The sequence below is a fragment of the Sorex fumeus genome, unplaced genomic scaffold, assembly GCF_029834395.1.
Source record: "Sorex fumeus unplaced genomic scaffold, SorFum_2.1 ptg000051l, whole genome shotgun sequence".
Lineage (NCBI taxonomy): Eukaryota > Metazoa > Chordata > Mammalia > Eulipotyphla > Soricidae > Sorex > Sorex fumeus.
In genome coordinates this window covers 2,259,840-2,285,100 of record NW_026606108.1, presented here as the reverse complement: position 1 = coordinate 2,285,100, position 25,261 = coordinate 2,259,840, and the positions used below count along the sequence as shown (strand labels likewise).

The 25,261-nt window shown below is 47.8% G+C and overlaps 1 protein-coding gene across 2 annotated transcripts in view; it reads left to right on the top strand.

Moving 5' to 3' along the window:
- Positions 1–25,261, top strand: part of GABRA5 (gamma-aminobutyric acid type A receptor subunit alpha5) — a 76,418-nt gene that overhangs the window by 26,251 nt on the left and 24,906 nt on the right. For both annotated transcript variants that reach the window (XM_056124365.1, XM_056124364.1), the window contains exons 4-6: positions 421–485; positions 561–781; positions 22,757–22,839. In XM_056124365.1, the coding sequence (XP_055980340.1) occupies positions 421–485; positions 561–781; positions 22,757–22,839 (369 nt within the window). The remainder of the gene's footprint in view (positions 1–420; positions 486–560; positions 782–22,756; positions 22,840–25,261) is intronic.

The window sequence follows — 25,261 nt, the reverse complement described above, 5'->3', positions numbered from 1 at the left end:
GAGGGTCTCCATGTAAGAGCCATGGCGGAGGATTGGGGGCCTGCCCATGGGTGTCAGTGTTACTCTGACTGCCTAGAGGGTCCATGGAAGCATCAGGGCAGACAGATGGAGGCCTTCCCTGGCCCAGCAGGACCCTTGCTCACAGTCCCTGTAGCACACTGTGGGGAGAGGTCCTGGGTGGGGTGGCCCACCTGGAATCCACCTGCTTTTGAGTTCCATTTATGGGGGAGCAAGGCTGGGGTGGGGGGCTGTTGGATGCTCCGGAGCATCCCAGGAAACCCTAGGATCCACGAATCTGTCTATGACTGTCCCTGGGGGCAGGAGGATGGGGGGGTCATGTGACTGGGAGCAGGGCAGGGGCATCCTGGGGCACGTAGTGGGCTGTCCCCAGTGCCCAGAAGCCCGTGTTTGTTTCTAAAGAAATCACCCAGGTGAGGACGGACATCTACGTCACCAGCTTCGGGCCCGTGTCGGACACGGAGATGGTAGGTGCCCCGCAGCCCCTCCCTCCGCGCCCATCCCCAGCCTCCCAGGCCCCCGCTCACAGCCCTCTGCTCTAGGAATACACCATCGACGTGTTCTTCCGGCAAAGCTGGAAGGACGAGCGGCTGCGCTTCAAGGGCCCCATGCAGCGGCTGCCGCTCAACAACCTGCTGGCCAGCAAGATCTGGACCCCGGACACCTTCTTCCACAATGGCAAGAAGTCCATCGCACACAACATGACGACGCCCAACAAGCTGCTGCGACTGGAGGACGACGGCACGCTGCTCTACACCATGCGGTCAGCGGGGGGCACTGGGCACGGGATGGGCACGCTGCTCCACACCCTGTGGTCAGCGGGGGGCGCTCGTGGCATGGGATGGGCATGCTGCTCCACACCATGCAGTCAGCAGGGGGCACTCGCGATCTGGATGGGCACACTGCTCTACACCATGTGGACAACACTGGCCATGGGACACACGGCGAGGGCGATGGGGAAGTATAAGAAGCACAGGGGACACTGGCGGGGGGCGGGGGGGGACACTGGGTTCTGGACCCATGGGGTGTGCTGAGAACACACGACCTGGGTCTGATGGCACAAGGGACATGGGGCATGCAGCGGGGACATGGGCACATGGGCACACAGGGTCTCAGAGGGGTGGGCACCCGCAGACACAGGGGACGGGGTCTCTGGGGATGGACGGAGGGCTCGTGGGGAGCTGGAGGCTCTGGGGTTTAGCAGTGACCGTTTCCTGGGGGGCAGCACAGGGGGTGGAGGGTGGAGGGAAAGGCAGGGCCTGGGGAAAGGGGTGAAGGCAGCTGCCCCGCTGACCACAGCGCTGCCGGATGCAGGGAGTGGGGGACCTGGTGGCGCCAGCTGCGGGCTATGATAGGAGTTACAGGGAAGGGGTGACGGGGTCCCGGCCATCCACACTGCTGCTCTGAGTCCAGCAGCCGGGAAGTCCGAGTGTGCGAGGCCCGATTTCCCTGAGCCCCCACACCTTGTCCTCGCCTGGTTGCAGAGGTGGGAGGGCCGGATCTCCCCTGGATTCCCTCAGAATCAAAGGCTCCTCTGGACCGGAACGCCCGAGGCCATGAGATAAGGGGCATCTGTCTGATTTAAAAATAGGATTTCAAAGAAAATATCTAAGGAGACCCTTGGTGGAGCGCAGGCCCCACCCTTGGAAGGTTTTCTCAACCAAGGCCTCCTGGGGTGGGGGTGGGGGGGTTCCATGCTGCTGCCGGGTTGGCTCTGAGCACATCTCATTTAAAATGACCATCACTCGCTTTCTCTACTCTGAATTATTTAGTGCATCTGAGTAGATCAATAGATTGACTGCTGTGGAAGGCGCCTTTCTAGCTTTTCAGTTTCAGGGTAGGTCTAAGACCTGAGAACAATGCTGTGTGTGAGAGAGGAGGGAGAGGAGGGAAGCAGAGGGGAAGAAGGGTGCAGCCGAGTGGAAAAGAGGTGAAGAGAGAAGCGAGGGGAGGGGAGGGGAGGGGACAGGACTTGTTCTCTTAGCCATGGGCTGTGCCTCTCAGCCTGTCTCCAGTCCTGGGAAATGGAAGTGCAGAGTGGGGGTCTCGAGTGGACGTCGGCATCCTTTGTAGCACGTGTGTGTCCTGATGGAGCCGGTAGTGAGAAGGGCCGAGAGTCGAGTGGACGGGTCACACAGGGCAGTGAGAGGGGTTGAGGGTAGAGTGGACGGTGGATGGGCCACGTAGCATAGTATCTTGCCCCCCCCCCCACAAGCATCCCGGGGCTGGGGCATGGTGCTGGGGCCTGAAACAGTGACTGTTGTGAAGTCTCCCAGGTCCCTGGGCTCATTCATGTCCAAGTCTGTCCCACATAATGTCGAACATGCGGGAGAAATGTAAAACTACCCCCGCTTTCCAATGAAGACTGCTTTTTAATCTGTGACTTTTAAAATGAGATTTTAATGTTTGGACATAATCTTGCTTTTTTTATCTGATTGGTCTTGGTTGTTTTTAGAATTTACTTATTTGTTTCTTTAAGACACTGTGATTTACAAAGTGATCCATGGTTGAGTTTCGGCGTGCAGTGTTCTAGCACCGGAAGATTAGGGAACACGAGCACAGGTGTGACATGTATGACATTGGTGTGCAAAATCACTGCACCACCCTCCCCACCCCTCACCCCCAACTCTTAAGTGTTCATAGCCCTTTGGCACATCTCCTAAGCCGCGTCCTTCATTTCTTTGTGCAGTAGGGAGGCACCCCCGGGGGACTGAGTGAGGTTCCTCCATGATGCTGTGGGCTGAGCCTGAATCTCCACCTGCAAGCCGGTGCTCCACCCTTTGAACCATCTCCCTGGCTGCATCTTTAACTTCTTATTCAGACTCTGGACTCAGTTAAGATGACAACCTACGTATAGTGAACAAACTAACCAGGGTTCCCTGGTGTCTGCCACTTCGGAGGCAGATGTCTGGAAATCTTTTCTGAGAGACCCTTCCTGAATCCCACAAGTGGCTCTGAAGAGAATTGTCCACAGGATGCTGGAGGAATGGAAACTTCCCGCTGGCTTGCAGAGTGATTTCAAGCAGCTGCCTAGGGTCAGCACAAAGGAATTCCTACAGAAGAGGAGATTCCCCCAAATGTTTGGGGTTAAGTGTCAGATGCCTCTACGCCTTCTAGGCCCCGGGAGAGGGGGTGTTGCTTGGAGGAAACCCACCATCGATGGTTTGTCTGCTGAAAAGAGACGAGAACCATTTATGGGCCAGGGAGACATCTCAAAGCTAAAAACAAACAAAAAAAAAAAAAAAAACGCTTCATGTTTAGCAGCTGTCTCCTCCCTGCATCCTGCGGGATTCCCCCAAGTACCACTAGAGGGACCCAAAAAACAAAAATAAAATGAGCAAACAATCACTCTCTCCCTTGCTCAGAACCTTAGAACTTCCAAGAAGAGGTGACTCCTGGCTCTGCACTCAGGGATCTCTCCTGGTGGTGCCGGGGACCAGATGGATGCTGGTGGTCAAACCCCAGGCCAACCCCTCTTCCATCTCCCCCACTGTCCTATCACTCCAGTCCCTACTTTGAGGGAATTTCTACTTGAATTTTTTGTCCATTTTTTAAAGTTTTTGTTTGTTAAAGAAGATTTGGGGCCACAGCCAGTTGTGCTCAGGGCTTACTCCTGGTTCTGCACTTAATAGACAGACTGGGAGGGACCAGACGGGGTGCCGGGGGTGGGGTCACTGCTTCGCCTCCTTGGAAACTGGAAGGTGCCATTCCTGGCATGGCCACTGGAGGGCAGCCGACTCCCAATCTCGCATGGATGTGGCCCTGGTGGGCCAGCCCTGCCTGTGAATGCAGGTCTACAGCAGGCCCTGCAGTGTCTGCACATATGTGCCCTTCAGGTGCACAAGTCTGTCTGTGCACACACAGCTCGACAGGCTTCTCAGGGACTGCAGAGATGCCTGCTGGGCTGAGCACAGGTTTTGCACAGGGGAGGTCAAGTTCCAGCCTGGGAAGCACACGGTCCCGAGGGCAGAGCTGGGAGGTGCCCCTGACACCCCGGTGGCCCGGGACCAGAGAGGGTCTGTCATGATGTGCGGACTCTGACTCTGTTGACCGGCTTTAAGGTCACCCGGACACTCCTGCAGGGATCCAAAGGTGATTGGAAATATGCTCAAAAGGCCGCTAGGCCACAGCTCTGAGAGGCAGGGTTCCCGGACCGCAGCTTGAAGGGACCAGCTGAGTTCGGTCCTAGGGACTGTTTTGAATTGGAGGAGGGTCTAGGCAAGCATGAGAGAGGAGACTTCCCTCTCTCTCCCCCCCTCCCTCTCTCTCTCACATTCCATCCTCTCTCCCGCCCTCTCCCCCTCCCTCTCCCCTCTCCCCCTCTCCTCTGTCTCTTCCTCTCCCCCTCTCCCTTGCTGGCTCGCTCTCTCCTCTTTCTCTCTCCCTATCATTCTCCTCCTCCTTTGCTTTCCTTCTTTTGGTTTTGTTTGTTTGTTTGTGGGGGGCCCCACCCAGCATTCTGTGCTCAGGGATTGTAGGAGAACATAGCTTTGCCCTTCTTCCAAAAAAAGCTTAGGTTTATCTGGTTACACCCATCACAATGCTCCTGAGGCACTTCCATTCCATTGTGTTTATCTGTAAACAGTCTTCCCTATGCTCTCCTCCACACCCAGTTAATGAGCTTTCCCCTTAATCAGACTCTGTTAATTTGTAAGGTCATTTCATTTTTCATCATCCTGTTATTCGTCGATTGCCTCGAGCAGGCCCCAGTAACGTCTCTTTCATCCTAACCCTGAGATTATATTCAAGGCTCTTTAGGAGAATGAGACCCATCATTGTTACTGGTATTTGGTATATTTGGTACACCACGGGGAGTTTGCCAGACTCTGCCCTGTGGGCAGGCTACATTCGATAGCCTGCAAGTTTATCCAAAGTAGGAATGAGATAGTAAGATGTCATAAAAGATGTCCTGAGAAGATGTCGCAGGGCCACTGAATGCGGCTGCGTGGTTCCAGGATTACACGGCGCCAGGGGGCCAGGTGGTGGGTGTGACACCCCCCCCCCCCCTACTGGAATTTGGAGGATCTGGGTGGAGGATGCTCGACTCCAATCTGAGTAGGCTGGGAGATCTCGGCCCCGGAACCCGCGTGGCTTTGTCCCTCTGCCAGTACCTTCAGGTGTGCGGAGAGTGGTCTCAGCATGGTGGTGGCTGGTCCTGGAGGTCTTCGGCTGCCAGTCAGTTTCCCAGAAATCTATGATTTTATATGTATGAGTGAAATATTGCCTTTCTCCTCTCCTTATGCCTTATCAACACAGTTTACTTGAAAGCAATATCTTTTTGTATAGATACAGGAAGACCGTTAACATTATGCTCTGAAACTTAGGATTTAATTGGCCTTGAATATTATTCACTCCCGGGCATCTGCTTTCTCGACTCAGTTGCCCTTAGTTCCTAACACCCCAAAAGCAGGGTTCCGACGAGGGACTGAATGAACCCAGGGCAAGTGGTGAGCTACCCTGGCAGCGAAATGGGCCAGGCCAAAGTGCCACGATTCTTAACTATAAGTTAAGAGTTTGATCATAGACAAATGCTGTCATGATCCAAAGGTAACGATGAGACTAGGATTCTGCTAGGGGTGGGAAAGACTATCTGGCCTGAGCACTGTAGTCTGAAATCGAGATGGCCCTAGGAGAGCAATTCTATAAGTTTAAGATATTTCTTACTGTATCCATACAAAATGATTTATGTCATATATGCTTATATGCTTGTCGGACAAGGAGAGGAGAGACACACCCTTGGGATTCCACTCTAGGGTGGGTCCTCCTGCTGAGAAAGGATCTGTCCTAGAAGCGGCTTTCCCTGAGGCTTAGAGTTCTACCCCTATTGATTGTGACCACACCTATGTGTAATGGTTCCCCCAATTCCTCATTGAGAGAGGATTTAACTGTACTGTAGGAGTGGGCGAGGGTTCAGAAGGAAGAAGCAGAGGTCAGAGGGAAGGAGAAGGGGATCAGAAGGAAGAGAAGGAGGATGAAGGGGGATGGAGAAGGAGAATGAAGTAGCATGGGGGAGGAAGGAGAAGCGGAAGCAGAGACAGAGATGAAGAGAAGATCAGAATAAACTAAACTGCTACCAACCAGCCTGGCCCTCGTTCCTTCCTCCTGACCATCGCCATCGACCTCCCCGGGGTGGGAGAAGGGGGAGACTACCGAATGCAGGCGGTGGGAGAGAGAGAGCCCCCGCCGCTGTGTGCCGTGCCCCCTTTTGTGTGAGTTTACACAAGGGATCACTCCTGATGGTCTCTGGACCATCTGCAGTAGCAGGGATTGAGCCTAGGCCAGTCATATACAAGGCAAACATCACTCAGCCCTGAGTGAGAAGTCTCTTGGCATCATTTCCCAAATATCGAGAAACTGATTCCATTTCTCCACTTTTCCCCAGGAGTGGGAGTGCAAGGCTTCGAGGAGCTGAGAGTTTCTTTTTAATGCAGAGATGAAATCTTGGGTGGTGTTAGAATTGAGGAGTGTCACCATCACCTCACAGTCCCCTGCTTGGGCTATACACATTCTTGTGTTTGCTTTGGGACCACACGAGGTGCTCCTGCCTCTGAATTCAGGGATCACTCCTGGGAGGCCGTCAGGGAAGCTGGGGATTGAACCCGGGTTGTTGGCTACGTGCAAGGAGAGCGCCCTCCCTGCTGGACTCCCGACTGGCCACTGTTCTCTGTCCAGCACATGTCTCTCTCCACCTTTCTCCTTCCCTCCCTTATTTCCCCAATAGATTTTGTTTCACTTCAAAAATGAACTATTAAACCATGGGAAATAGCCAAGAATGATGATGATGGAAACTCAGGAGAACGCTTGAGAATCTGCTGTGTACCCTGAGTTGCATGTCTGGCACATGTGTGTTCATGTGTGTCCATCCATGAATGCCTACACAGGCTTTCTCAGCCCCCAACACCACAACTTCCCAGAAAAGTGTTCTGCAAGAATATTTTTTGCTAAATTTTTTAGGGGGAACACACCTGGCAGTACGTAGGACTTACATTTTTATTTTAATTTTTTTAAATAGATTCTCCCCCCCCCCCATTGAATCACTGTGAGATACATTTACAAACTTGTTCATAGTTGGGTTTGATCATACAATGTTCTCTTCACCAGTGTACATTTCCTGCCACCAATGTCCCCAGCTTTCCCCCCACTCCCCAGCCTGCCTGTACAGCAGGCACCTCTCTCTCTCTCTCTCTCTCTCTCTCTCTCTCTCTCTCTCTCTCTCTCTCTCTCACTCCCGCTCCCGCTCCCGCTCTTGCTCTCACTTGCTTTTGCTCTCTTTCCTTTTGGTAATTATGATTTGCAATATAGGTACTGGCAAGTCATCATATGCCTTTCCCTCCTTTCAGCACTGAGTTCTTGTCCAGAGTGATCATTTCCGACTATCATTGTCATAGTGCTCAGACATAACTGCTTCCCCCCACCCCCACGGGGGGCAGTCTTCCAGCCATGGACTAGTCCTCCCGACTTTGTTTCTACTGTCCTTGGGTCTCATACTCTGTATTTTTATATCCCACAAATGAGGGCCATCAGTCTATATCAGGTCTTATGCTGACTCTGAGCTCAGGGCTCGCTCCTGGTGCTGCGGAACCCTATGGGGTGTAAGGCATTAAACCCAGGTCCCCAGCATGCATGGTCAGTGCCTCCCCTCATCTCTCGGGCCCCTGCAAGTATCTTTATAACTTAAAAACCAAAACCCTAAAAACCTTTCCCCATCACTCAGCACTGTTCTGTGGCCCCTGCATTCCACCTGGAGATGCTGTGTGCTTCAGCTTCACCCACACTCATGCCTGCTCCTCTGCCCTGCTCTGCCATCGGCACACACACAGCCGATCAGACCCTTCAAGAAAACCTCACAAATTGGCCAGGAAACATTTCCAAGTTATTCTCCAGGATAAATTGCAGCTCACCCCAGCTACCCGTGGGAGCAGAGATCATTCCCTTCCAGTCTCCCCAAACTTATGGGATAGATTGAGAGAAGGCCCAGGGTTCCTGCCGGCATCTCACCTTCTTCCTTCCCATCAGGGCAGAATCTCAGAGCGCATCCAGGCTGCCCTTGTTCCTGACCCTGGGGCCGGGCCCCTCACTTGCAGCTCCACAATCCCCTCACCCCACCCCACCTCCACCAGAGAGGCCATATCTCTCTGGGCTTTCCCAGCTCCCAATGTCTCAGCCTCTCAGCCCCTCACCCCCTACCCCCTGCTGTCACACGACTCAGTTCTACCCCCTACCCCACTTCAAAGCAGCTGAGTGCTTCCTGCTGGCTCCGGATTCAGGGTTCACTATGCCTGTGATCTGGGGTCCCTGTGCAGTGCCAGGGTTTGGACCTGGGTTGGACACATGAAAGGCGAGTCCTATCCCCAGTGCCCTGTCTTCCCAGCCGTAAGTGTGGGCTTTCCTCTCTGCTGGGGGCTTTGGAGATGTCTCCTTTCCTAACCCCCACGAAACCCTGGAAGGTGGCTGTTGAAACGCATGTGAAAGTGAATATACAGATGCCTGCATTCTACTCAGCGAACACCAGGTGGCGCTATGCACCTAGCATGTCAGGAACAGGAGGCTGGAATTCCAGGACACACAGACATACACCACATGCTGTATCAGGCTCAGAAAAGCAGTGGTTTTGTTGAGACTGTCCGAAAAGAAAGTTGCCTCTTTCTGCATGAGGAGCTGGCTCTCTGTGGAGGGGCTGGGGGTTGGGGAAATCAACACCAAGGTGGCTCCATGCAGTCACACCTGTGTGGTTCAGGGGACATGCAGTTACACCTGTGGAGTTCGGGGGACATGCAGTTACATCTGTGTAGTTCACACCTGTGTGGTTCAGGGGGATGGGGAGGCAGGAAGAGGTCTGCGAAGTGCAGTGGCCACTGGGGTTGCTCAGGTAGCCCCCGTTAGCCAGGCTGGCCAGGAAAACCGCCCCCTGTCTCCTAAGGAGGGAGCAAGGGCATCCCACTCACTTTCCCACTGTCCCGCCAACAGTGCTCTGATACCCAACTCTGGCTGTGCCCTTGGTCTACACTATAGACGCCAGACTACATGGACACCACAGAGGCTTAAAGACTGTTTGAGGGAGTAGTTGGAAGGGCTGGAGCACAGGCTTTGCATGCAGGAGCCCTGGTCTGACCCAGCACTGTATGGTCCCCCGAGGACTATCCCAAGAACTTCCCTGAGCACCACCAGGTTGAACAACAAACTAAAGGAAAAGCCAATTTCTTTATACTTAATTATTATTAATTATTTACTCTTGTTGATTGAGCTTATGAGATTTAACATGCTGCTAACAGTGGTTTCCCATACACATAACATCAACTCTATACCCTCACTAGTGTGCCACCTGCCCCCCAGGACCCCAATGCCCCTGCCTTTTGCCCACTCTCCTTGATCAGTTGTGGGGCTCAGTTCTCCTGTGGTGTCGCCTCTGGTCTTGGCTCCCTTGTGCTGGACCTTTAATTCCTTATATGAGAAAGATCATTCTGCCCTTTCTTACTCACTGACAGCACTCAGCACAAAGCCCTCAGTTCCTTCCAGATTGCTGCAAACTTCATGATTTTGTTCTTTCTTAGAGCTGCATCACAGACACAGACACACACACAAAGACACACAGACACGCACAGACACATACACAAAAACACACACAGACATGCACAGACACGCACAGACACACAAACATAGACACAGACACACTCAGACACACAGACATGCACAGACACACACAGACATACAAACACAAACACACAGATACACACAGACACATACACACAGATACACACAGACACAGGCATACACAGACACACACAGGCACACAGAACACACACAGATGCACACAGACACATACACAGACACACAGACACACACAGACCCAAAGACATAAACACAGACACACAGACACTCAGACAGGCACACATACACAGATACACATGCCATCACCACCACCACCACCCCCTCTTCCCTTCTTGATCCACTCATTCCTGATTGGGTTTGGGTTTGTTTCTGTGTCCTAATGTTTCTGGGTGGGCACTGCTGGGTCACAGGGAGTTCTGTTCCTCCTAGTAACCGGTGAGAAATGTGCTTCTGTGCCGAGATGGCGTGTTTCTTAGTGGGTGTGCCAACATGTGGCGTCAGGAACCACAAATGCCTGGGTGCTTGCAAAGCCATGAAAAGAAGAGCTTGCCCAAGGATGCCCTCATGACGTGACTGCCTTGTTTTAGGACTGTGAGACCTTAATCCAGTGCCCTTAGACAGTGCCCTTAATCCAGGCTGACGTCCTCACCCTTGCCCTTCCTCTGTGGCATCAGAAAGCCTATGGCTTGCAGGTGTGGTGCAGACAGCTGGCTCTGCTGCTAGAGCTGAATCTGAACCCCCCCCCCCAACTCCTCGGGCGCAGCCCTTGCCCCCTTCCAGGGACCAACTGGAGAGGGTCAGTGAGCAAAGGGAGTCTCAGAGTGACGAGTTTCTCACGCAAGCAAAGCAGCCAGTTCTGTAAAGAGGAGAGCAGGGTGTGTCCCCCCAGCTAGCAGCATCCCCTCAGAGTTGAGCCTCATGGCCCTGGAAGCCCTGGGCACCCTCGCAGGTCCAGACAAGCTATGTGAGTCCCACTCGTCTGTCTGTCCTTTCTCAACCAGGCAGAAGGACTCTGCAGGTGTCCAAATGGTTTTCATGGGGTTTATTTGAGTAAGGGAGGAGGGGGATCCCCAAAGGGTCCCAGAGGAGCTTAAGGGTCCTGCTTAAGGGTCCCAGGAACCCCCAGCCCTGGTAATTGTCCCCCAGCTGGGTCACAGTTGTGTGATTTTTCCCTCCAGATTCTCTACTTAGTTTTGTTTTAGTGGCCACACCGGCGGTGCTCAGGGCTGATGCCTGGCTCTGCACCCAGGAATCACTCCTGGAGGTGCTCAGAGGGCCATACAGGATGTGGGGCTTGGACCCGGGTCAGCCACGTGCAAGATAAGGCCCTTTCCCACTGTACTTGGTTTTTTAAAAAATACTTTCTCTTTACTAATTTTCACTGTTAAAATACTTGTGTTTAAATTTCTTTGTTTGGGTCATAGTTTTCCTTCCCTTCATTCTTTGATATTTAAAGTTGACCTACAGTGGTTTCAAGAGGCCCCAAATATGTACTTCTTCAAGGACAAATTTGTTGTTTTATGTATTTCTGAATTATTGTTTCTTTTTTTTTTTCTTTTTGGGTCACCTGGATATGCTCAGGGGTTATTCCTGGCTCTGCACTCAGAAATTACTCCTGGCGGTGCTCAGGAGACCGTGTGGGAAGCTGAGAATCAAACCTGGGTCGGCTGCATGCAAGACAAATGTCCTACCTGCTGTCCTATCGCTTCAGCCCCAAAATTAATTATTGTTTCTTATTTCTTTATAAGTTCCCTTTTATTTTTTTGTTGGATCTAATGATTATTGTGGCAAATATGGAGGTTCCCTCTGTTGTTGTTTAACTTTTTAAGTTGTGTGATTTGTTTATTGAGCTTTCTGAACTAATTTTTAAAAGTTTATAGTATTTGTTCAGTGTTGTCATTCTCTTTACTTCAGTAGCCAGCTAGAGACTTGATAGAGAATTTCCTTAACAACCCTGAAACAAAATCCAAATATCAAGGAAATTTAGTCTGCACATAAGCTTTCTGTGTTGGGATTTTTTTTCCTTTTGTGCAGAACATGGAGGTTAGCTGGTGTTAATAAATTAAGGTCTTCTGGGGCTGGAGCAATAATACAGAGGTGAAGATGTTTGTTTTGGACCTGGGTTTGATCCCTGGCACCCCATATGATCCCTTGAGACAGGAGTGATCCCTGAGTGCAGAGCCAGGAGTGAACCCTGAGCATAGGAGGTAGCTGAATCCCTCCCCATACTCCAACCCCCTAAATTAAGCAAGATCCACTCTTTGGCATATACAACCTTCTGGAATCTTCAGAATGTGTAAATCTTCCTTATTTATCTATGTATCTCTTCTTCATCTTATCCTTGTGAGATTTTCCCTGTGATTTATAGCTCACTTCTGCTGTCTTCATTTACATGGTTCTAACTACCTAGGAAAGACCTCAGCTCTGGAAGGCTTTGAAACAGATGCCAAAAGCCAGTGAATTCTCCAAGGACCTACTAGACCGGTCAAACCGAATCACTTCCTTCGCATATGAGATTCATTTAGCTCTCATCCCTAGGGTCTTGTGCAGAACCTTGGCCTGACATTTTTCAAGACTCAGCTGGGACCTGGACGAGAGTAAATGAACACACCATAGAAGGAGCTCATGAAAATTTAGGGCCTTTTTTAAAAAAATTACTATTAAGCATCTCCTGTATGTTGTGCTTTATTTTAATTATATTTAAGAGTCCTAGTTTTTTTCCCTTCTGGGGCCTGGAGGAGTGGGCTTGCTCCTGGGTCTGTGTTCAGGAATTGCTCCTGGTGGCACTTGGAGGACCCTGTGTGCTGCTGGGGATCGAACCAGGGTTTGCTGCATCCTCGACAAACTCTGTAATTCCTGTTTTGTATCTCCCCAGCTCCAATTTTAGAGAAAAATTTCTTTGGATGCTGACAACCTTTGCCAACTTATCTTTTCTTTAATGGGTGAAGAGACCTTTTCCGTTTCCTTAATTCACTATGCCGATCCCATCCTCTTTCTGAGCATTTCCAAGGCATCTGCTATCTTTCAGGTCTTTGCCTTGTCTAAAAGAGTTAAGAAAACTCACTAAACAGATAACAATACCGCCCAAAGTGAGACAGAAGTGGAGGAAGGAGGAGGAGATTTCCAGATCTTCCAGATCTTGATATTGGCACACCAGGAATTAGCATTGTATAATAAGCTTCATGATCCTTTACATGGGGATATTTGGGCTGAGGAATTTGGGTTACTTATTTAGTTTTATTTTATTTGGGGGTCACATCTGGCAGTGCTCAGGGGTCAATCCTGGTTCTATACTCTCAAATTAGTCCCAGTGGTGCTCAGGGGGAACATATGGGGTCCTAGTCCTGTGTACAAGGCAGACACTCTCCCCTCTGTATGATCTCTCCACCTCCCCTAGTCTAAGGAATCTTGAATGACAAATGAGCGTATCGAAATTTAACTGAGAATTGAATCCAGTCAGCTTCATTATACTGTATTTCCTATCTGCTTTCTTTTGCAGGTAGAAATTCTTTTCCATGGATTGCCTTATGCTTTCTCATTAAAGAAATATTTTCATTTCTAGATGTGTCTTTGCATATCTGTGCTATTCCCTTTCTGCAGGTATTTTTTCTTGGCTATGTTTACTTTGCTACATTTGATCTATTTAAAAGGTTCCTGCTTGGCATATGGATGCATATAAAAATTTAAACAAAATATTTCCATTCTCATATCACTCATGATGATACCTTCTGAGAAACACAAGTATCAAGAAAATAAATGACCATATTGGTCAAAATAGATCAATAAAGTATATGTCCCTTTCATATAGGGATTCTGTAAAGTGATCACACGTATGCATCTTCCCAGCATAAATAAGATTTCTGACATCTTCCTTCCGAGAGCTGAAGGGAAATGAGAATCCTAATAAATAAGCAGCAGAAAGCTCGGAGAGAATGCTTGTCCCAGAATAACTTGAGCCATCGTGCTCACCTCCCTATTATACTGAAATATAAACAAGTGAACTAATTAGCCATGAAATGAATTATGAAATCCAGAGCTCAAATTTGAAGTTGTTGAATTTGGCTCTATTGCTAAAGTGAAGGCTATGCATTATGTTAGTACAAAACAGATTTGTTTTGCTTTTGTTTTTGTTTGTTTGGGGGCCACACCTGGCTGTGTTCGGGGATGTTTTTCTGGCTCTGTGCTTGGGGATCATTCCTGGGGGAGCTAGAAGACCATATGTGGTGCCGCCTGCAAGGCAGACTCCCTACCTGCTGTATTATCTCTCCAGGTCTTCCATACAGATAGTTTTAAAATTTTTATTTATAATTGAATCATTGTGAGATACTCAGTTACAAAGCTGTTCATGGTCAGGTTTCAGTTATACAGTATTCCAATAACCATCTCTCCACCAGTGTACATTTCCCACCACCAATGTCCCAAGTTTACCTCTCAGCCCCCCCCCTCCCCCCGCCAGCCTCTATGACAGTCATTTTCCTTTTCTCTATCTCTCTCTCTTGGCATTATGGTTTTCAATACAGATACTGATACTCAAGGATTATCCTGTTTGTTTCTTTACCAATTTTCAGCTCATGGTTCTTATCCAGAATGATAATTTCCAACTACCTTCATACATTTAGTTTTTAAGGCACAAAACCCTACATAACATAACCCAAATATACACTAATAGTCTGCACTAATAATCCTTTGAGTATAGTCTCACTTGTAGATCATGTTCTGTCTTCTGCTCTGACAAGCCTACCCTTCCCTGTGTTCAGATCTGATATTTCCTAGTAGCTCACTTCACTTGACTGTCCTGGTGACTTGACTGTTCCGGTCACTTGACTGCCCCAGTTCCTACTGTCCTGGTCATTTGACTGTCCTGGTCAGTTGACTGTCTGGGCTCCCCATACTCCACTCCCATTTCTGCTTCTCTGGGCACCTGCTGAACTGGGTGTCTCGTCTCTTCCTTGTCACAGGCAAACACCCCCTCTTGGTATGGGTAGCACTATAAAGACACTCTCTAAATGTGGGTAGGACCATTGGTACTGCCTCTGGGTGTTGGTAGGACAATTGCCCTGTGACCCAGGACAATCACACTGATCAGCTTCCAGCCCAGCAAGTCTTCAGCATCAGGTGACTGCAATGACGGTGACTTCCTAACTCAGCAATGTCAAAAGAACAGTTTTTCTATAAGTGATTCGGGTCATATTTGACTGTAAGGTGGAGTTTGGGTCAGCTCTGGTGGTTCCCAGGGGTGATTCCTGACTCTGGACTCTGCAATGGATCTTAGTAGTGCTCAGAGGACACGTCAGGCTGCTGGGGACCAAACCAGAGGTGACTGAAGTGGCTCTGAACAAGACAGGTGCCATCCCTTTGTGCTCTCTCTCCTGCCCTACAAGGATCTTTCCCGCAAACATAATTTTCTGAGGGTGTACAGGGCTGGAAAATGTCACAAACAAATAAATCTTCTTTGCTCTAACAGAAGTCGGAAGCACTGCTTGCGCCTCATCTTGTTTGTTTGGTTTTTGGGTCATACCTGGTGGTTCCCAGAGCTGACTCCTGGTTCTGTGCTCAGGGCTTACTCCTGGCAGTGCTCAGACAACCCTATGGGATGCTGGGAACCAAACCCGGATCTGTCCTGTGCAAGAGAAGCAGCTGACCTGTGTACGGTCTCTCCAGCCTCTCATACTGCATAATCTCTGCTTTTACCCAGTCAGTGCAGCTTAGTCCAGCGGGTGGTAGCACCACAGTAACTGACCAAGCCAGCTTACCTGGCCAGAAATGTCTCTTTCTCCTTTTCATGGCAGTGAATAAACAGTTGTGTGAGCTCTTTACAAATTAGCTCACATTTGATATAAAATTTCTTTGTCATCTTTGTGAAAATGATTTCAAAATACTCACAGGGCCTAGAGTGATAGTACAGTGGGGAGGACACTTGCCTTGTGTGTGGCCAACCCAGGTTCAATCCCTGGCACCCCACATGGTCCCCTAAGTACTGCTAGGAGTGATCCCTGAGTGCAGAGCCAGGAGTAAGCCCAGGCCACCTTCAGGCGTGCCCCTTTACCCTAAATAAAATCCAAACAATGCAGACTGACAGCTGTTCCATATGCAACAGTTGGCCATCCAGTTGGTAATGCTATGATTCTCTTGGGGGTAGGGAGCACATTAGGCGAGTGCTCCGGGGTTACTCCTGGCAAGTGGCCAATAGCTCCTGGCAGCGTCTGGGGATCCAGATAGTACCGAGGATGAAACCTGTGCTCCTGCATGAACTAGTCTTGAAGCCATATCCCTGGTCATCTGCAAGTGCCTGGCATTCTCACTGTGTTTACCTCCTATGACAGATTCACAGAAATAGTAGCTTAAAGCAATGTGGATTGCTCTTGTGAGGGTCCCAAGTACGAATGCATTGTCTTGGGGTACAGACAAGGTGCTGGCAGTGCCACATACCCTCTGGCGACACTAGGGAAGGATCCTCTTCACCTTAGTTCCTAGCCACTCAGGTCTTGCTTCCCTTGGCTCATGGCCCCCTCTCTGCATCTCTGGGGCAGCAGGACCTTCAACTGTCTCCCAGCTTCCATCACTCCACTTCCGTTTGTATTCTCCTTGTTTGTCATGTCTGTTTGTTTGAGGGTTGCACCTGGCAGTGCTCAGGGAATGCTCATGACTTGGTGTCCAAGATTCAGTCCTGATGGTATGCAGGAGACCACACAATGCAGATCACACCTGGGTCCCTCTATGTAAAAGCAAGTGTTCAACCCATCGAACCATCTCTCTGACTCTGTACCGTCCTCTGGACACAGAAGAAATTTGGGGGCTTGAGAGATAGAACAGTGAGTAGGGTATTTGCCATGTACATGGTCACCTGGGTTCAATCCCTGGCACCATTATATGGTTCTCTGATCCCCACCAAGGGTGATCCTGAGCACAGAGTGAGGAGTCAGCCCTGAGCAAAGCTGGCTGTAGCCAAACAAACAAAATGATATCACTCTATTTAGTGGTCACCTAGATAATCTGCCCATCTCATGATCTTTGCAAATCACTTCTACCAAGACTTTTCCAGATAAGGTTCTGTTCACAGGTACCAAAGATTAGCACCTGATATCTTTAGGGTCAATATTCAGTCTACCAGAGTTGTTTACAAAGGGGCCATCCCTAGAGCTGTAGAGCTGCTTCAGCCTAGCCTTCTGTTGCTGTGGAACCAGGATCTCATCTTTTCCAGCTTCTTGTCACACGCTCCTCACTTCCTCTGAGCCCATCAGCAAGTCTGTACTGGCCAAACCTATATGGTAACATGAGCACAGCCCCAGAATTCCTCACTGCATTCCTTCCTTCTTGCTACAGAAACACCACATCAGACTTAGAGTTAGTCTGTTCCAAGGGAGCTTAGGAGCCTTTACTATGAATTTTCAAATCCTTCTGGTCTCTTACTTTTCTTTTTGCATGTATGTGGTAGGGCTTACTCCTGGCTCTGAGTTCAGGGCTTATTTCCCGTGGTGCCAGGAATCAAATTTAAACCTGAGTCAGACCCATGTAAGTCAAATACCCCACCTGCTGTACCATCTCCCCAGCTTCTAGCTGCCTACTTCTGAAACTAATTACAAAACTTCTAGGCAATTATTAACAGTAGCAACTGACTTCTAAAAGCTGATCACTTTTCTTTATTGGGGATATTACAAATGATCAGATTCTTTTAAAATTTATTTTATTATTTTATTTTTAACTGAAGCACAGAGAAATACACGGTTACAAAGTTGTTTATGATTATTTGGTTCCAGTCATATAATGTTACAACACCTGGCCCTTTACCAGTGTACGTTTCCCACCGCCAGTGTCCCCAGTTCCCCTCCCGTCCTCACCTCCACCTCTATAGCAGGCACTTCTCTTCTCTCCCTCCTCCCCCCCTCTCTGACTGTCTCTCTATCTCTGTCTACTACAGATGATGAAAGGTTTTCATGTATATCCCTTTGCTTACTCTAAACACTCAGTTCTTATCCAGAGTGAACATTTCCAACTATCATTGTCTTACTGGTCCTTTCTCTATCCTAACTGCCCTCTGTCCTCCACACACACACACACACACACACACACACACACACACACACACACTTGTGGCAAGAATTTGAAATGATCACATTCTTTTAGGTAAACCATGTCACCAATTTACAGTCCTGGAGAGAAGAAATGAAAAAAAAAAAAAGATCTAATAACAAATGGATAACTATGACACATCTACACAGTGGAATATCATACAGCTGTTAGGGAAATGAGGTCATGAAAGAGAAAGAGAGAGAGCGAAGAAAAATGCCTGCCATAGAGGCAGGCAGGCTGGGGGGTGGGGGTGATGGGAGGGAAACTGGGTACATGGTGCTTGGGAATGCACACTGGTGGAGGGATGGGTGTCAGAACACTGTGTGATTGAAACTTAATTATGAACAGCTTTATAAAGATCTATCTCACAGTGATTCAATAATAAAATCCTAAAAACAAAACAAAAAAAGGGTCTAATTAGAAAAAATCAAGTGTCAGTCAGGACTTGATCTCTCTGGGCTCTTTGGAGGGGAGTCCCATCTTCCTCCATTTTCTCGAGGCTGCTGTGTCCAGACACTCTGTTCACTGCTCTGCAGTCTCCATCAACAGCTGTTCCTGTTTTCCTTAACAAAGGGATGTTTCTGGATAATCCATTGTATTTCTTCCATGAACCTTAACTTAGCCACATCTGGGACATCCATTCACTATACAAGGCAACATAAGCATAGGGCTGGGGACCAGGTCGAGGGCATCTTTATATGGTCAGTGCTGGTTCTCCTACCACAACACCCCTTCTGCTCTGCTCGCAGCCTTCCGTGGTGCAACTCTGAAGAAGACATTGTAATCCCACCTTTCACAGCATTTTGGTTTTTGAATAAAAGCAATTGTGACTACCTGTCTTTTCCAAATGGGAAGCACACACCACAGAGGTCACGTCATTTATGAAAGCCACGCAGTTAGTTGGTGGCTCAGCTGCTGTAGATTTGGTTGATGGATTTTTCTGAAGGCGCTGTCAGTGGTGAGCTGGCCCCATGCAAACCGCTCTCGGGTGAGTTTCGGATTCTGAGCCCTTCATGAGCATGATGGACATTCAAGTCAAGCAATTAGCTGAATTCCTAAGATGCCCTTTTCCTGACATTAAAATACTGATGTTGTTTTTGAAATGGGATATTTATGTTCTGATGAATCAGTGCTTGATATCTTCACTGAATGTGTAATGAAAACAGAAATTGGGCCATGAGAGAAAGAATTGACCCTATCAGTTGCCACAGAACCTTCCCTTCACTTCTGAGCTCTATTATATTTATCTGAGGAGGGAGGACTTTGGGCTGGTTTCTTTTGAGCTATGATGACCCTCATTCTGCAGAGTGCTTTGATCTGAATTCTTTGTGAAGGAGGTTGGGTAGACATCAAGACATGCTGCATTTCAATCCAATGGACCCCATATGTAAGGGACACTTTTCTCTAGTGGGTTTTAGTTTTTAGTATTATAAAAACATAGGGCATTTTTGAAATATTTAAAGGGCTGGAGCGATAGCACAGCGGTAGGGCATTTGCCTTGCACGCAGCCAACATGGCCGACCTGAGTTCGATTCCTCCGCCCCTCTCGGAGAGCCCGGCAAGCTACCCAGAGTATCTCGCCCGCACGGCAGAGCCTGGCAAGCTCCCCGTGATGTATTTGATATGCCAGACACAGTAACAACAAAGTCTCCAATGGAGACGTTACTGGGCCCGCTCGAGCAAATCGATGAACAACGGGAGGGCCTTTACCTTTTTACCTTTTTAAAGGGATTCAAAGTTTAATTATGCTCTCTTAGGCTGAGATATTGGTTGTTGGGGGATTTAGCTAAGTGATGCATTTATTCATTAGACAAATGATTGGCCACTGTTACAGAAGCAGAATCTATCCCCCAAAGTTTGGGATTCTATATCCAAAAAGCCCTGTGAGAGTGGAGGATCACCCCAGAGGCTCTAATGATACAATTTATTGAGGTGCTTCATTGTAAAATCACTCTTCTTTTTTTTATGTTTGAAGGTCATTATTTTTCCTTAAAGGAGTCTTCTTATAGCCAACCAAATCCTGTCCGCTTGTCTCTGTTGACTCTCTGCCCATCCCACCTACCCAATTTTACAACATGCTAAATGCAGACCTATATCCTTTGTATTGTAAAAGTCTGTTCATGCCGTGAACTTCAGGAAGTGACCAGCAACGAGGGCCAAGCAGCTCGAATAAAACAGGACTGCCTTTAGTAAGAGCTGAACAAGAAGACATGACTCTACTCTCTCTTTGAAACTCCTGGTGTTGGTGAAGAAGGAGAAGGGCTGGAGGAGAAGAGCAAGTGGGTGGAGCCCTGTGGGTGGTGCTCAGAGCAGAGTGGCCAGTGCTCAGAGAGGAGTGGCTGGTGCCCACCCCATGGCTGGTGCTCAGAGTGAGTGGTGCTCACATCTTCCTGAGAACCAATTTCATTGCTGAGTAGGTGCAAACATAGTGGGCAGGTGGTGGGACATCCCAGAAGCACCATGTGGGGAGTAAACCACGCTGTACTCCGGGCAGACAGCAGACTTGGGGACAGGGCTGTGGTATCCCGGGCAGGTAACCTGTGTCCAGCCAACCCAGAGGGCTGTGTTAGAGAGAAGACGATGTCAGCCAGAGACCACAGCATCCCGAGTCGGGGGATGGGGTGCAGGACTCAGCATCTTCCCCATGGACAGCAGAGCTGAGTGAGGACTGCTCTGATCCTTTCTATGCAGCCCACCCCACCCTGCAACATTGCCTGATCCTAGAACCTTCCAAATCCTCAAGGCCATGTGTAAGAACAGAGACCTAGGTAAACACTCGTAATAGTCTCCCCCCTCTCCCAGCCAGATGCTGATGGAGCCATTTCCCCCAGTGCTTTCACATGCACTGCAGGTGCCTCTCTGGTATATAGAATCCCTATTTCCCTGCTAACATCGTTCTACTCGGGGAAATTCTAGACTTTCTGATATTCTCGTGCTTTGGTCCTCAGAACATGCTTCATCCACTTAAGTTCTCTCTCCCATTACTACTTCTGCTTTCAACAATAATAAACTAAAGTTCACTAACAAACAGATAATTGTTAGCTGAAGGCCCTTCTCATAGCTGTGTGCTTAAAGTCATAATTTTCTTAATTTTAATCTTTAAAAAATCCCTCTATTTACCTTACCCATACATAGACCTGATAATGTCTCTTTTCTTTTGTTTTGGGGCCACACCCAGCAGTGCTCAGGGCTCACTCCTGCTGGGACTCAGGGACCATATGGGATTCTGGCAGGAGAGTGGACCCTATGCAACGCAAACGCTCCACCTGCTGTACTATCACTTCAGCCCCTAATAATACTCCTTTTATATAATTTGTTTTAAGATATCCTCTGCAGATTATTTATTATATAAAATAATAAAACAAAAACAAATTGTTTTTCATATATGCAAATATATATAAGTATAGTACACACTATGTGCTAAAATTATTCATTTCACCTTTCAAAGGTATGATTACATAGATGCTTTAATAATTTGGGAAAGATTCCTGTTTAAATTAGTTATACAAAAGATGTAATTTTGTACACCAAGAGAAAACACAAAAATATCTTCATGTAGAGAAAAAATTAACTAAACCTCCTTTCCATGGGAACGCGTTTTAGTTTCTTTCAGAGAATAAATACATTGATTTTTCCTACAGTTATCAAGTATGAATTATGTGTCCAATATAACACCCAAAATGTTAATTTGGCTGAGGAGAAGAAAGTAATGAAGCCCAAAATGAATGTTTTTTATATTGGATTCTGACCCAGCACATGGGCAAGACCCAGACTTCATATAAAAGGGTAGGAATGATAGTGCTGCCATCACATTGAGTAATTTGCCTAAAAATAAAATGAGTGTGTTTCAAATTGAACATTTTGCATTTTGGGGCTGCCTTTTTTTGTCCTGTCAAACCATACAGTGAAAAACTAAGAAGCACAAGGAGAACTCAGGAATGAATTTTGATGTGTTTTCTTGAGCCCTGCAAGGAGGGATCCCTCAGCTCAGAGCCATGAGCCAGGCACTGCCAGGTGTGGCCTCAAACCCCACCTTCCCTCATCCCCCCCTTAAATAAACCCCATGCAACCTAACAAGACACCTGAGAATCTGGTGTAGAACAATAATTGATGACCAGGCTGATTTTGGGAATTTGGAATGAATGGTACTATTGTTAATATTAATACTAGTGGTACTAGTGGTACTATTGACACTAATGGTGCTTTTGATACTTGTGGTACGAATGGTGTTATTGGTACTAATGGTACTATTGGTACTAGTCATATCACCACTATTCCATCAACACTATTCCAGATTTCTAATACTTATACTGTTGATATTGATACTGGTACTAAAGATACTACTATTTGAAAGACCTGACATGGATTAGAAATATTAACTAATCAGAAGTACTAGTTGCTATTGTGACTCAGTTTAAACTGCTCCAGAGTTTCAAAAGAATGATACGAAAGAGTAATAACCCTGTCTTGGTTCCAAATGCGAACTTTGCCTTTACTTCTCATTTCTGTCCTTATTTGTAAAGGGGTGGGGGGCTGCACCCTGCCATGCTCAGTAGGGCACTCCTAAGTCTGCTTAGGGGACTCTGCATGGTACCAGGGACTGAAGTGGGCTAACCTTGTTGCGAGGTAAGCGCCGTCACCCCTATACTGTCTTTATAACCCCTTGTTTCTGCCTTTTGAGCTTATAAACTATTTTCACAAATGCTTCTATTTACACCCTTGTCGGAGGAAATGTTTTTAGATTGTTCTCAGTAAGAGACAGAAAACAAAGAATAAATTACTTCCCCAGGCATCCCAAATTGCTTCTCAAGAGGTAATATATGCAGAGGCACAGTCAGCCACAGAAGTCCTGAGCAGATTTGATTTAAGCCTCATTTCAAAATTATATTGATCATCAAGCCATAGCTAGGCTATTTAGTAGGGGAATATTCAAACAACTTCCTAAAAAGTATTACTTTGAACAGAGAGCAGATTTCTTGCCCTGGTTCTCTGGAACCCAAGAGTTTCTGGACAAATCCTGGCAGTGGGCATTCAAAGGCCCCTGTGTCCTATTTTCCAGCCTGACCATCTCTGCGGAGTGCCCGATGCAGCTGGAAGACTTTCCCATGGATGCCCACGCCTGCCCTCTGAAATTCGGCAGCTGTAAGTATTCTTCCCACGTAAGAATAGCGGGTTCATGTTGGGAGATATTTTCACCTCATTCAGAAGGATTATGGGCAAATTTGTCGGGGGAATAGTGTTCTCAAATATACTGCACCGTGATGATTGGCCACTGGGCCCTCCGATGTGTGGCCTGAGGGTGTGGACCTGTGACTCAGCATCCAGAACTGAACCCTCAGGATCTAAATTGCAAGCTCAGCCCTGCATTTGCTCAGGGCCATGCAGCATGCTGTGTCTGGCAGGGCTCAGGAGTCCATGTTGGGGCTGGGGTTCAAACTCTGTCCTGATGCATAACCAGGGCCCCATGCATGGAGGCTCTGTAAGGTGTCACAGATGTCTGAGTTCAGTCAGCTCTGGAAGACTGGAAAACTGCCGGCAGCCACGCCCCCCTCTTCCCCATGCTCACACCCCAAGCTGGTTTCCTGGTCCCTAAGCAAGGGGTACTGGCCATCTAAAATCTGCCGGCTGAGAACCATGTCTCCCAGACCATCACCTGGACACTATTGCTATGTTCATATCCCAGGTGCATTTATGGCACCCATGAAGTCAGGGGCTTCTGCCGGGGCCCAAGAAAATAATGCTTCTTCTGCCATGCAGTGCCCGAGTACCACCACTCAGGAAAGTCATGTGGTGCCAGGTTCAAACTCGGGTTCAGATCTGACCACTGAGCTATCATCATCTGGTCAGTTTTCTATGCATTCTAGTGGGCTCCCTCTATAGAAGTTTCCGGAGAACAGCCACACTGTCCGTGCGGTCCACAACCCTGGCATGCACTTTACCCCAGGGCTGTTAGTTAGTGTGCGCTGCCTGAATGAATCAGGCATTTTCATACAAATCAATGATTTGTCTCAGCAACACATCCTGGTAGAAACTCCTGGATTCCAGCCACTTCAGACAGAACGTCAACTCAGGCCCCCAGGGAATGCTTGTAGCCTTGGGCAATGGTATTGGAAAAGGGGCACAATTCTTTCATTTTTTGTATTTTCCTCCTGTGCTCACATCTTGTGTGGTTTTCAACAGATGTTGGGGTGGAGAACTGGTTTACTCCCTCTCTTCAGAGTAATTTATGGGTACGTGATTAGCCTGCCTTAGATTTCCTCCCATTCACAAAATGCTGGTGGTTATTTCTTTCATATATCATGTCTCTGATATTGCATCTGGGAAAAAAAGGCACCGCCACACCCATGACTTTCTCGAATGTTATAGTTTTGTAGTTTTGCATCTTTCACTGAGCTCTGTGATCTGTGTTGAGTATGTTACTGGAAAGAGTATAAAACCCCTGTGTAGGTACATTCTTTTGCCTGTGATTTTCAAGTTGTTCTAGAACCATGTGTTGAAAAGATTCTTTTTTATCTACTTTTATTAGATAAAAATCCTGGGGGGAGCCTTAAGTTCTTTTTCAAAGATCAGTTGATATCCATGAGTCTATATTTAGGGGCTCTCAATTCTGTTCCATTTGGATATTTATTTTTCCACACTGACTTGGGTGCTGGAGCTTTATAATAGATTTGGGTTATGTTTTTTGCTTTTCTTTTTTGTGCTAATATTTTTAAAATCAAGATGGGCTGCCTTCTACTTTATATCCCATCCAATGTGGTATGCTACTCGAGTATGAGATGTTGCTTCAAGAATTCTAAAATTTTAAATAAGGTGATACAGCTGGAGTTAAATTTTGGACTGGATGGTGACTTTGGGATCTGGAGGCATCTCTGCAGCTTGTTGTTCTCTTCCAAGATTTATTTGTGAGTCTCTGGATCAAGGCCAGTTAGTGAGCTTACATGGCACCAGAGGCAGTTCATGGGCATGACTGCCAGGATCCTGGGAAAACAGGAGGATGGGGGATGTTGCCCATTCCTGACTCGGAGAATCTGGAGATTTTGGTCACAAACTCACATACTTAAGTTTTTTAACAGATTCATTCTTGGATGAGGCTCGGATGAGCCCGTGAAAATCAGCCATGAGCATGACACCAATTGGATTCTGGAGGTTTTTTTTCTACTGGGGATCTCTTTGGGTGGGTGGAAGATTCACCCACCCCATTCCCGGGTGCCCCAAATCTTTATAATATCTTTGAAGTGTTGGAGTGGCTAGGTCAGTTCTCTGTCTTCATTTTTCTTGATGCTGACTTCAACATTCTGCTGACTACTCTGGGTCCTTTGCCTCTCTATAAGCTTTTGAATAATTGTTTCAATATCCATCAAACACCTTCCTGGAACTGGGAATGCATTATTGATTCTGCACATCAACTTAGGAAGAACTGTTATCCTGAAGGTCCTGATTCTTACTGTTCTTGAACGTGAAATGGCTCACTTTTTTGTTTAGATTTTATTTCTTTCACTAGTTTTAATTTTTCCCCATAAAGATTTGTACTTTTCTTGCTACATTTACACCTAAGGACTCCACT